General features: G+C 38.3%; 1 protein-coding gene across 1 annotated transcript in view; it reads right to left on the reverse strand.

Moving 5' to 3' along the window:
- The window catches only part of TSPAN8 (tetraspanin 8), a 65,737-nt gene continuing 54,126 nt past the window's right edge, over window positions 1,372-12,982 (reverse strand). The window contains exons 7-9 of the mRNA XM_005679711.1: window positions 8,090-8,221; window positions 4,672-4,755; window positions 1,372-1,545 (exon numbers count right to left, since the gene is read on the reverse strand). Coding sequence (XP_005679768.1) covers window positions 1,492-1,545; window positions 4,672-4,755; window positions 8,090-8,221 — 270 coding nt within the window. The 3' untranslated portion in view covers window positions 1,372-1,491. The remainder of the gene's footprint in view (window positions 1,546-4,671; window positions 4,756-8,089; window positions 8,222-12,982) is intronic.

A 12,982-nucleotide genomic window follows, 5' to 3' on the forward strand; every position in this document is an offset into this window, starting at 1 on the left:
CCTTGAATGTGGAATAGCTCCTCTAGGCCCTCTGTGCCCACGCAGCTACCGCTCCTTGGACGTGGGGTCGCTCCTCCTGGCCACCGCCCCTGGCCTCAGGCAGGGGTAGCTCCTCTCGGCTGCTCCTGCACTGTCGCAGCCTGGCGCTCTAGGCGTAGCTCCTCTAGGCCGCCGCCCCTCGGGCGTGGGGTCGTCCGGACTTCTGCCCCTGACCTCGGATGTGGGGTGGCTCCTCTCCCCTGCTCTGTGCATCGTCGCAGCCGCCCGTGCTCTGCATGTCGTCACAGCCTCCCACGCTTGGCGTAGTTTTTGTGTAGCAGAGTTTTATTAAAGTGAAAAGGGGACAGAAACATTCTGACATAGACATCAGAAGGGGGCTGGAAAGTGTTCCTCTCAAGTTGTACATCTTCTTTTAGTCGACATAGTGAAAGCCAGCTTTAGTATGCCCCACAGTGGAGGGTAGTATGAAGGGTGTCTGGTGTGCTGGAGATGCTCTGTGTCTTCATCTGGACAGTGCATACTATCCAGGTAGTGAATACTTGAGATTTGTACATTTTATTGTGTATATGCACATGTGTACGCATGCTAAGTCACTTCAGTTGCGTCCCATTCTTTGAAACCCCATGGACTGCAGCCTGCCAGGCTCCTCTGTTCATTGGATTCTCCAGGCAAGCATACTGGAGAGGGTTGCCAGGCCTCCTCAAGGAGATCTTCCTGACCCAAGGATCGAAGCCACATCTCTCATGTCTCCTATATTGGCAGGTGGGTTCTTTACCACTAGCACCACCTGAGAAGCCCTTATTGTGTGGATATTATACCTCAATATAAAGTAAAATGCAAAAATGCTCATGAGAATTAAAAAGATAAAAGCACTTATAACTATGTTCCAGAGGAAAATCCACAGACACCAGCAATTCACTGGCTGGAAAGGAAGCATCTTCTTGTCCTCACAGAGAGAAAGAGACCCCATTAGTAAACCTTGGCAAGACTGGCAAACTAATGGCAAGACACCACTAGTAAACATAGACAAGGTGTGGTGACTTTTCACTAGGCCACTCTCAATCTTCCAACATGAGGCTTAATTCAATCTTATCACCAATGGTTGATACATCTCACGAGAGAGTATTGCTTCTAAAAAGACTAGACACACAGCCCTAACTATGGCCCTGTTACTCAGAGATTATTATTCCACTGGGTGGCTCCAGATGAATGTTTTAAGCTGTGTTCAGTACCACCTGAACACAATAATCAGACAGGATTGCACCAAAGAAAAGACTATTACTTTTATTTGGGGGAAAAATACACAGTCATATAATTTCCTGTGTCTCTGAAATTTTTAATATGTTCAATATGACAGGAAGATCTCTGCGATCCAGCTAAATGACACATTTTAATAGGAAAGCTGCTCTCACCATGGCACTCATAAAGTAACAACTCCAAAGTAAAACTTTAAAGGGGTTTGACCGATGATGGCTCCACACATCCACAGTTTTATTTCTTCCTCATCTGGCAGTACAGGACAATAGAAAATATCAGACCAAGTACCTAGAAAATAGAATGACAGGAGGAACATGGAATTTAAGGATACACTAGGGATATTATAAATAAAAAGAACATTATTTATGAAAAAATTCTGTCTATTGACAATTCTAATATTATTAATCTAAGTCATCTCTCTTACTGGGAGTCTAACATTGAGAAAGCTTCTGAGTACTTTTTGTCTTAATCAGGGTTTTCGGCTGGCAGTCTGCCTCGATCTGGCCCTATTTGACCGTGCAGTAGCGCTGCCTCTGGAGCAACCCAACCTTCTGAAACACGCACACCCTTCTGTAGGTCATGGCCCTGGAACTCCGGGAACTCAGGCCTCCGGGGCTAAAGACACAGACTGCTTCTATCATCTGGTTTAGATCATCCACGGAGAAATCAAGGAGTCTAGAATTTCTCTTTCCATATTTTTAGGCATCTCCAAGAAGAATGGGGAAAAAAGTAACTTTTTTTCTTAAAAAGCTTCTAAATCTAAGGGGAAGAGCAACATCCAGGAATTTCCTGTTAAGTGAGAATGCACAGCTGAAAATCTGGGGCATAATTTCCATCTCATTAAATGGCTCCCCCAAGAATAAGGGACCTCAAAACAGTGCCTAATTGTCTCTGAAACTGGTGAGTGGCCTACTGTGGCTTTGATGCAGAAATGACAGAAAGGACCTGTGTGTACTGCGGAAGGAAAGTTTTGGCTCCACCAGCCTCCTCCGAGAAGAGGCAGAGAGAGGATGAGACACCATTTATGCTGAGTCATCTCCAGTGCTCCCACTGTACTGAGGTATCCTGCTCACTATTCCGTTCCTGAAAATGCCCTCCAAATGAGAACTTATGCGCAATATTTTTTTTCCTACCAAAAAAAAAAAATATATATATATATATACACACATATATATATATATCAACATCAATTCTCTGGGAGGATAACAACTTTCATTCAGAAAGTTCTAAAAGTCATTCTTTTAGAATGACTTGAGAAAACATTACAACTTAGTCTTTTGCTTTGCTCCCAAGACTTAAATCTGGGAGACCAGTACCAGCAAAGAAAAAAAAAAAAAATGTCCAAAACAGTGGGATGAAGCAGCTATTGCTTTTTGCTGTTGCAAACTTGAAATAGAAGCCCACCATGCATCAGCAAACTAGACAGTTAATATCACACTTTCCTGCATTTCACTGCCTCTGAAAAGAAAACGTATCATTGTTCACAAAAATAGGCAATAATTAGGAGATTCATCCTACAGTAATGTATGCTAAGACTCAGGATAATCCTGCTAAGTAATGTGCACAAGCTCCCATATTCTGAAGCCATCTAAAAAATGTAAAATTACTTTTTTCTCTTATGTAACTGCTCCATTCCTGGAACTTTCTTTTAGTATAACTTTTAGCCTGCAAGTGGTGACTATCAGTGTCAATGGATTTTTTTCTTTTCTTTTTTCTTTTCTTAATTAAAGTGAAGAGAGAAAGTACTGATCTTTTTTGTGTGTGCTTGTAAGTCACTATAGTCAAGTAAGGAGAGATATCATAGTTTGGCTGTTTAACTCAATGATGAGAATTCCAATGTCTATAGATAAAAAATAAATCATTTTGAGGACTTCCCTGGTGGTCCAGTGGCTAAGCCTTGGGGCTCCCAAAGTAGGGGGCCCAGGTTCAATCCCTGCTCAGGAAACTAGATCACACATGCAGCAACTAAGACCTGCTAAAGCCGAAGAAATTAAATTTAAAAAATACAAAGAAGAGAAACAAAGGAACTTTTACAATGGGCGGAATAGAGAGAAATAGACTTATTGCCCAGCATCATTTGATTTTGGTCATATAGTGGATGTAAAGAAAGACAGCTACATCTACCAACCAAGAATGCTTCATAAATCTGGACCTATTCATCCAGGCTAGAGGCAAGTCTGGAGGAGGGTATGGCAACCCACTCCAGTATCTTGCCTGGAGAATCCCATGGACAGAGGAGCCTGATGGGACACAGTCCACAGAGTCACAAAGAGTCTTACACAACTGAAGTGACTTAGCATGCACAAGGAGGTCAGGCTTAACAGCCCAATTTGCTGCTCATAGTTCAACCCTGTCTCTTATGCTTTGGCTGGGAAAGTCCACCAGTAACCTAAATGACAATCTAGGATACTAAATTGCTTCAATCTCTGCTAAAATTCCTCTCAGACAGTGATGTGGCACAAGAGAGGTAAAAGTTACCAGAAAACCCAAGGAGAACATTGGGTAGCATTTGCGAGAGTGAAGCAGAAGTTACTTCACTGAGCAAACCAGCCTACAGAGGTGTTAACTAGGGAGACGCCTTACACCAGTAGGATTCTTGCCAAGGCCCTGACTTGGGTTGTGAGTGAATTTGACTCATTTGATATCTAAATTAGCAAGATCCAATTATTGATTCCAAAACACTTCCCTGAAACAGTTTTATTTCATCTTTTTGCAAAGAATTTCAGGTCACATTAAAAAAAAAAAAAATTCCTTCAGTTTCTGCAAAAGTCCTACTAGGAAGGCCCATCAAGATAAAAACCTATACAGAATTCTTTTGTTCAAAGTCAATAATCAAATTGATGAGAGCAAATGCAGGCATCTCAAGCAAAGCTTCCTCAAAAACTTCTCCAAGTGAGTTCATAGTTCTTACAGTGAGAAAATCAAAGCCAACTGTCTAATTTTTAGAACTTGTTAGATTTCTCTATAACAGAATAGCAGGAAAATAGCTCTCCGCACTTCTGAGCTCAGATATTTTCTGTTTCAAATCAGGAAGAGAGATTAAAAAAATTGCAAAGTTTGTGTTTTCATTTTGTTTGCTGCTGTTTCTTCAAATGAAAAAACATTAAATCTGTGCTAATTTTCAATGGGAAAAGAATAGCTGGGACTAAAAATTGTGTGGAAACTAATTCCATTTTCTCCCTCAGGAGAGAAATCATTCAGAAATAATAGCTTCAGCCCTGCTGAATTCCTAAGACTATAATCACCTCCCCAGACCCAAGGATGATAGATGCAGCTGCTGGGCCATAGGCACTTGGTACCCAGTGCTTTTCTGGAGGACCTGGTTTGTATCTGGCTCTTCACACATTTGTTAGAAAAATTAATGAGCAAACAAAGGAATAAACAAAGAATGAATAATGCAAGATAATACTGTACCTCAATAGCCGCCAGTCCAAATGCTAGTGCCATAACTATGAAAAGGCGTTTTGAAAACATGTGGCTTATCGAGGCAAAGCATGACTGTTAAAAACAAAATATAAAAAATTACTGTTTGCCAAATTTTGACCTTGTTTTAATATGTACAGATTTTTATTCATCGGGTTGACTTTTTTATGTGACTATCAAGGAATATACTCAACAAAAAGGAATTGGATTATTCCTATTATTCCAGCTCCTTACCCGTGCCCTTCAAAGGTTGTAACTGTTGTGGTTGGTTCATACATTAGGAAGCATTTGAGGAACAAACTTTTTGCTTCAACTTCCTAATTGCTGAATCTAGGACTATTTAGCTATAAATATTTATTTTACCCTAACTTCTGATTGTTCATTTTAGAGCTGTTATCACCTTGACTGTGTATCTTTTAGGTTTGTAACCTGCAGCAGAGAGTTCCCTAGTTGAGGTTTCAGCTAATTATAGTATAGATTTTCACTTTTAAAACAAGCTATTTTCCAAAATCCCTTAATATGTCTCAGGGTTATTTTTACCTTAAAAAAGGAAAAAAAAATCATTATATCTACTGTTATATTCTTACCTTAGACAAAAAAAACAGAATTTAGAAAATTGTCTCTCTGCCACATTTTTAAACATTTATTCAAAGCAGCATGAAATATCAAGCTCAAATTATTTTAGTATACTTTGAAGTCAGGTTGATTCCTGTAACTCCACTCTTCTTTTTCAAGATTGCTTTGGCTACTCAGGGTCTTTTGTATTTCCATACAAATTGTGAACTTTATGTTATAGATCTTTGAAAAATACCATTGGTAGTTTGATAGGGATTGCATTGTAAAGCAATTATCCTACAATTAAAAATAAACTCATTAAAAAAATTTTAGGCCAGACCTAAAAATTTCAGCAATTGTAAATTATGTGGATAATTTTTAAAATGGAAAAATAATATGCACTATAATAGTGGTATTGTCTGTATTGCCAGAAAATATATTATTCCTATGATAGTCTTTTAAGTGCAAAGGGTTAACAAAATATTGCTGTTTGTTAAATAAAAGTTCTGCATGTGGTTGAGTAAAACAGTTTTTTTCCCTGCATTCCTGAATGTAATAGGTTTCTCCATTCTGATCTGATTCAAAACGGTAAACTTTAGAGGAAATTATTATATAATTCAAGATAAACTATGAGATTAATGATATCTACTGAGTCACATTCATTATATTTTAGGTGTTTTCTCCCTCCTTTCCCTCTAGATAATCAGGTTATCCTGGCAAAAGGGAAGGGGGAACATGTGAATTATGGACATTCCAGATTTCGTATTTTTCCAGACTTCTTTCAAATGACACAAGGCAGACAAAAGTATTTTATGACTTTATGATCTTCCTTTTGGGAAACTGGTGCAACCATAAGCCTATCTTCAGCTGAATTATGTGTGAATTTGGAGGGAATATCTATTATCTTTCAGGATAATACTAGAGCTTTTCAAAATCTATTCTCAGGAAAGATATCTTTGAGTTGAATCTTTAACAGGACACAGATAGCAATTTGCAATTTAATTTACTAATTCCCTCAATAACCTAAGAGGAATCTGCATTTGTTAACATCATATTTATTCCCTCTTTTCCTTGTGGAGATTGTGTCACTAAAATTATGTAGAGAGAAGGAGAACAGAGAGGAGTATAAAAATTAATAATAAAGCATTTTAGTCAGATCACTTTGGTAGCTCTGTAATCTGATGGATAATTTCTCCCCCAATATGTTACTTAAATACTTGGAACAGCAATTTCTCTTCAGAACAGTCTCCTTAACTTTGATAAAATTATTGGGTTGGCCATAAAGTTCATCTGGGTTTTTTCATAACATCTTGCAGATGTTACAGAAGAACTTGAATGAACATTTTGGCCAACCCATTAGTAAAAGGGCTGTGATAGTCAACAGGTGAGATGTTTCCCCTGAGATACTTTTTATTTCCTAATCTATAATTAACCTCAGTAGCCAGTACTCAACCAATGCTAGATTGAAAATAAATCTTTAGGTATTATAGAAATTAACCCATTGAAATATAATATGTTTCATGTATCTCTTTCCCAACTAGACTATAGTCTCCTAGAGGGTCTAAAAGCATGTCTAAGTCTAGCAAAGTTCTATCTGACACATGGTGGTGATGGTTTAGTCACTAAGTCCTGTACGACTCTTGCGACCCCACAGACCATAGCCTGCCAGGCTCCTCTGTCCATGGGATTTTCTAGGCAAGAATACTGGAGTGGGTTGTCATTCCCTTCTCCAGGGGATCTTCCCGACCCAGGAATTGAACCTGGGTCTCCTGCACTGCAGGCAGATTCTTTACCAACCTAGCTATGAGGGAAGCCTATATGACACATAGTAGGCACCAAATAATAACAAATAAGTGAAACACTAATATCAGCTGTCATTTTTGTACACATCCATCCAAAGTTTCTTCTAGGAAGAAGGAATAAATTATGTAAAACTCTATGGTAAGGGGTAGATATCATGTCTTCCAGGAAGCTGTATCTTGAACCCCAAAGACTGAGCTAGATGGGGTTAGATATCTTGTGCCTGTCCCTATCCAAGAAATACCAGTAGTTCATTGAGTTAAAGTTGCCTAATTATTTTTCTCTCTTCCCTATGAGACCATTCATTTCATGAGTGCAGACACTACAGGATATTCAGGAATGGATACCAGCCGCTGATAAAAGGCCAGCACGTAGGAAGTGGCCAGTAAATATTTGATGAATTAAGCAATAATAAGGAATATGACATCCACATGTTAACACCTGCAAGTAACATAAATATGTCGTCTATAATACATGAAAGACAAACCCAAGTTTTCATTGACTTTAAAGGTGTGAAGCAACTTCTCAACTGGAACAATAATCAGACAAACTGGTAGGTATACTTAACAGCTCTGAAGAGCTGAAATCTCTAAAGTCCAAGTTATTTTTCTACATTCAATACAATTCCTTGAGAAAGGCAAACTTTGATTAGAAAACTTTACTTTGAAAATTAAAGTAAAAATATACATTTCTAAAGCATATGTTAAAATAGGAAAAAAAAAATAGTGGAGAAAAGATGATTAAAGTCACCAAAGAGAGGACAAAATAAATTTTATCTGTTAGTTTGTACTTTGCCTCCCCTTGCAGCAGAATGATTCTTTGATCTAGTAAGGTTGAGTTTAAATGATGCCAAACTCATAGAAGAAATAAAATACTTTTATTCTTTTATATCTGCTTTTATCTTTAAAAAGGATTTATTTTTTATTTACCAGGGAAATTCCTGGGACTTTTATATCAAGATTCCCACTGAAATTGCTGAAATTTAATATTTTGTAGAGACATTGTGAATAAAATAACAGAACCACTTATTGTGCCAAATTTTATTTGTTCTTACCTGTTTGTAAATAGTTTTTCCACTATACTTTATACAGGAATCTGATTCCCTTGGACATTCACATGTCTTGTAGTAGTGCTGAAAATTACTTCCCCAATCAGAAGCTCCATTGACCAAACCACAACATTTTAACTGTTTGATGAAAAGTAGATGTGAAAAACAGTCACTAGAGAGGATAAAAACACTGTCAATACATTGAATCACATTCTTTTGAAATTATTATAAAGATGCTTCTTATACCAGAATATTATGTGAGTAACCTCACCTACCTCCTTGAATGCAGAAACAAGAATGAAAAAATATTCCATTTTGGACTTCATATCAATGGAGGAAAAATAAAGTTTCAGGCATAAAAGTCTGAAGAATTTGGAATAAATATTAAGCACTCACCTTCTATTTTTTAATAACAAAAGAGAGGCAGAATCATATTTATGTTTCTTATATCTTAGGAAATAAGCTTCTAGAGAGCTCATGAGAAAGTCAAAGTTTCTTTAAAGTACCTTTACTTTAAAAATGTGAGAGGTTTATAAGGTGAAATTTCTATCTCATGACCTTTGGTCACTTTTGGAGGAAAGGGAGAGAAGAGTGAGAGGCATCTCAAAACCCAAAGAAGATGCTCAGTTGGCCTTCCATGAGACTGAATTTTACTTAGACATCTGTAAAACAGCAAAAGGGGGAAATGAAGAATGAAATTCTTAGAATAATGTCAAGAAGGTTAAGGCTTAAAATAAACCAAACATTTGATTGTTGTTCAGTCGCTCAGTCATGTTCAACTCTTTGCGACGCCACGGGCTACAGCACAACAGGCTTCCCTATTCTTCACCAGCTCCTGGAGCTTGCCCAAACTCAAGTCCATTTAGTCAGTGATGCCACCCAACCATCTCATCCTGTCATCCTCTTCTCCTCCTGCCTTCAAACTTTCCAAGAATCAGGGTCTTTTCCAATGAGATAGCCACCTTCATATCAGGTGGCTAAAGTATTGGAGCTTCAGCTTCAGCATCAGTCCTTCCAGTGAATATTCAGTGTTGATTTCCTTTAGGACTGACTGGTTTGATCTCCTTGCAGTCCAACGGACTCTCAAGAGTCTTCTCCAACACCACACTTCAAAAGCATCAATTCTTCTGCACTCAGCTATTTTTGTAGTCCAACTCTCACATCCATACATGAACACTGGAAAATCCATGGCCTTGACTAGACAGACATTTGTTGTCCAAGTAATGTCTCTGCTTTTTAATATGCTGTCTGATTTGGTCATGACTTTCCTTCCAAGGAGTAAGCATCTTTTAATTTCATGGCTGCATTCACTATCTGCAGTGATTTTGGATCCCAAGAAAATAGTTTCCCACTGTTTCCATTGTTTCCCCATCTATTTGCCATGAAGTGATGGGACCAGATGCCATCTTCGTTTTTTGAATGTTCTGTTTTAAAACAACTTTTTCACTCTCCTCTTTCACTTTCATCAAGAGGCTCTTTAGTTCCTGTTCACTTCCTGCCATAAGGGTGGTGTCATCTGCATATCTAAGGTTATTGATACTTTTTCTGGCAATCTTGATTCCAGCTTATGCTTCATCCAACCCAGCATTTCGTATGATGTACTCTGCATGGAAGTTAAATAAGCAAGGTGGCAATATACAGCCTTGATGTACTCCTTTCCCAATTTTGAAACAGTCTGTTGTTCCATGTCCAGTTCTAACTATTGCTTCTTGACCATACAGGTTTCTCTGGAGACAGGAAAGGTGGTCTGGTACTCCCGGCTCTTAAAGAATTTTCCACAGTTTGTTGTGATCCACACAGTCAAAGGCTTTAGCATAGTAAATGAAGCAGAATAAGATGTTTTTCTGGGATTCTCTTGCTTTTTCTATGATCCAACAGATGTTGGCAATTTGATCTCTGGTTCCTCTGCCTTTTCTAAAACCAGCTTGAACATCTGGAAGTTCTTGGTTCATGTACTGTTGAAGCCTAGCTTAGAGAATTTTGAGCGTTACTTTGCTAGCATGTGAAATGAATATAATTGTATGGTAGTTTGGACATTTTTTGGCACTGCCTTTCTTTGGGATTGGAATGAAAACTGACCTTTTCCAGTCCTGTGGCCACTGCTGAGTTTTCCAAATTTGCTGGCATGTTGAGTGCAGCACTTTACCAGCATCATCTTTTAGGATTTGAAATAGCTCAGCTGGAATTCCATCACCTCCACTAGCTTTGTTTGAAGTGTTGCTTTCTATGGCAATTAAACATGGGCAAACACTAAGGGAAGTTGTGGTCATGTTTGGGAAAGGAAAACAAGAAAGCAATAAGCCCAATGACTCAGAGTAATGGGTCATAGTATTATTAGATGAAAGTGAGAGGTAATTCTCTCTCATCTTGTCATATTTGCTCTAAATAGAGACAAAACTTTTCATGCAGAAAAGAAGCAAAAATTGCTTAAGAAAATAGAACCAACACTTGGTGGTTTTCTTAGGCTCAGATGCATCGCCATGCAAGGATATTAAAAGGACTTTCACTTACTGAGTGACCTGTTACTCACGTTCCTTAAACCTCTCTACACCACAATTTCTTCATCTGTAAATTACAGATAATGATAGTTTTTAATGATAGTATCATTCCTTCATAGATTTTTTGTAAAGATAAATTAGAATATCCATGTGAAGATATGAACTGTTTAGCCCAATGCCTGGGCTAGAAAGTACTCAATATATGTTGTCATCATTGTTGATTCTATTTTGTGGTGGTTGTTGTTGTTGTTGTTATTGCTCTCATGTGGACAGGATCTGTTCAACACTAATATGAATATTTTAGATAACATTATGGAAAATATCTTTTCAACTCTATAGTTGATATAGAGGTGGGAATGATGATTAATACACTTGAATACAAATTGGAGTTCCAAAGGTATTTCAAAAATGGCCTTCAGCAGGTCCAACTGTGGCAGATATAAAGCCTTGTGATTTGGCTCAAAGATTCACTTGCACAAATATATGACTCATTAGATATTTACATGACAAAGAGTTGGAGATTTCAGATGGGTTTCAAGGTCAATCAATATTAGCAAAGAGAGCAATCTTGAAACAACTTCTTTTCTTGCTTCCACAGTAGACACAATCAATTGCTCACTCCTTCTGATTAAATAAACTTGAATGACTGATACAGAAACAGCAGATCAAAAAGAATATAAATCCCATTATATATACTCACAGATCAATCCATTTTTTGAATACAGTATCCCTTAGGACAGCATAGAGATACACAGAGACAGAGCAGGAGGTAGAAAGGCTAAACTTGGTTTGGAATCTAGTCACCAGATCAGGTGTGGGAGCAGCTGGGGAAGAAGTTGGTTGGGATGTATTAAAAGTGTGATAGCATTGGATGAACAAGGCACTTCTCAGTGAATGATACAAATAGTCATTTCCAAGAATCCAAGATGGGCACATTCTACTAGTATATTAGCAGAGAATTTGTGTGAGAATTCCATGAAAACCAAAAAGAAAGTCACTTAGTAACTACAAATTATCTCTGTGTGATGGGACCCCAGGCCACCCAGCCAGAGTTTTCTTTTTCCAAAGAAGCATTAGTAAAAAATAGAAAAGAAAGTCCTGGTGGATATATATTATAAAACAAACAAAAACCAGAATAGACAATTCTGTAAAAAAGAACCATAGTCCTGCGAACCCAAGAAGCTTCAGGCACAGAATTCATGCACGGAAATAAGTCAGAATTGTGCCCCACACAGGGAGCTCAGCTCAGTGCTCTGTGATGACATAGAGGGCTGGGATGAGGGGTGGGAGGGAGGTGCAAGAAGAGAGGTATGCATACAAATAGCTGATTCAGTCCATTGTACAATAGAAACTAATACAGCATTGTAAAGCAATTATTTGTCTTTGTTGTTGTTCAGTCATTAAGTCGTGTCCAACTCTTTGCAAGTCCATGGACTGCAGCACCCCAGGCTTCCCTGTCCTTCACTATCTCCCAGACATGAGTTTGCATAATCTCATGTCCATTGAGTCAGTGATGCCATCCACCCATCTCGTCCACTGTTGCCCTTTTCTCCTCCTGCCCCCAATCTTTCCAAAGTCAGGATCTTTTCCAATGAGTCGGCTCTTCACATCAGGTGGCTGAATTATTGAAGCTTCAGTATTAAAATATCTGACAGTAAGTGTATTGTCTTCAGAAGAAAAGTATACATGTATATATAATTAAAAAAAAAAAAAAGAATTGTGCTACAACAAACAGAACACTTAGAATCCTGTGGATGACACTAAGACCTTGGATACCAGGGACAACATGCAGCAAGTGTGACTCAGGACCCACCCAGAGATCCCGTGGCTACCTGTAGTATATTTTGTCCTAGATTAACAGGGAAAATCAAGGACGCTTGGCCCCTCCCAGTGGAGAAGCTGAGTTGCCTAAATTTTTCCTGCTTTTAAATCTGGATTAATCTGGACTCTAAAGTGGGAATGATCCAGGAGGAGAGAGGATCAAGGAATGCAGCTCTGGCTGAGCTAGGAGAAACACAGCACAGAGGAAGTTAAACAGGGACTAATGCATATCAGGTTTCAGCTCCTGGAAATGATGCTTTAAGCAGAATTTTTACAAGCTGGAGTCTATCCAAATAGGAACTGGGCTCTGGGGGAAATGTCATCTGATAAATAGTTCAAAAAACCAGGGATGTTAAGATGTTTTGACTTGAAAACCAAAGCTCTTAGAAGTCATACAAGAAGCCAGTTTCAAAGAAAAAGTTCCAATATGTAGAAGTAGATTTTCTTTTTCCTCTGAAACTCCATAAGGAAGAACTAAAACTAAATTATATAAAGTCTAGGGGAGAAAGATTTTGTTTCAAATTAAGAAAGAACACATTAATCATCAGACTTAGATGCAAAGGGAATGGAACGGGATGGG

The sequence above is a fragment of the Capra hircus genome, chromosome 5, assembly GCF_001704415.2.
Source record: "Capra hircus breed San Clemente chromosome 5, ASM170441v1, whole genome shotgun sequence".
Lineage (NCBI taxonomy): Eukaryota > Metazoa > Chordata > Mammalia > Artiodactyla > Bovidae > Capra > Capra hircus.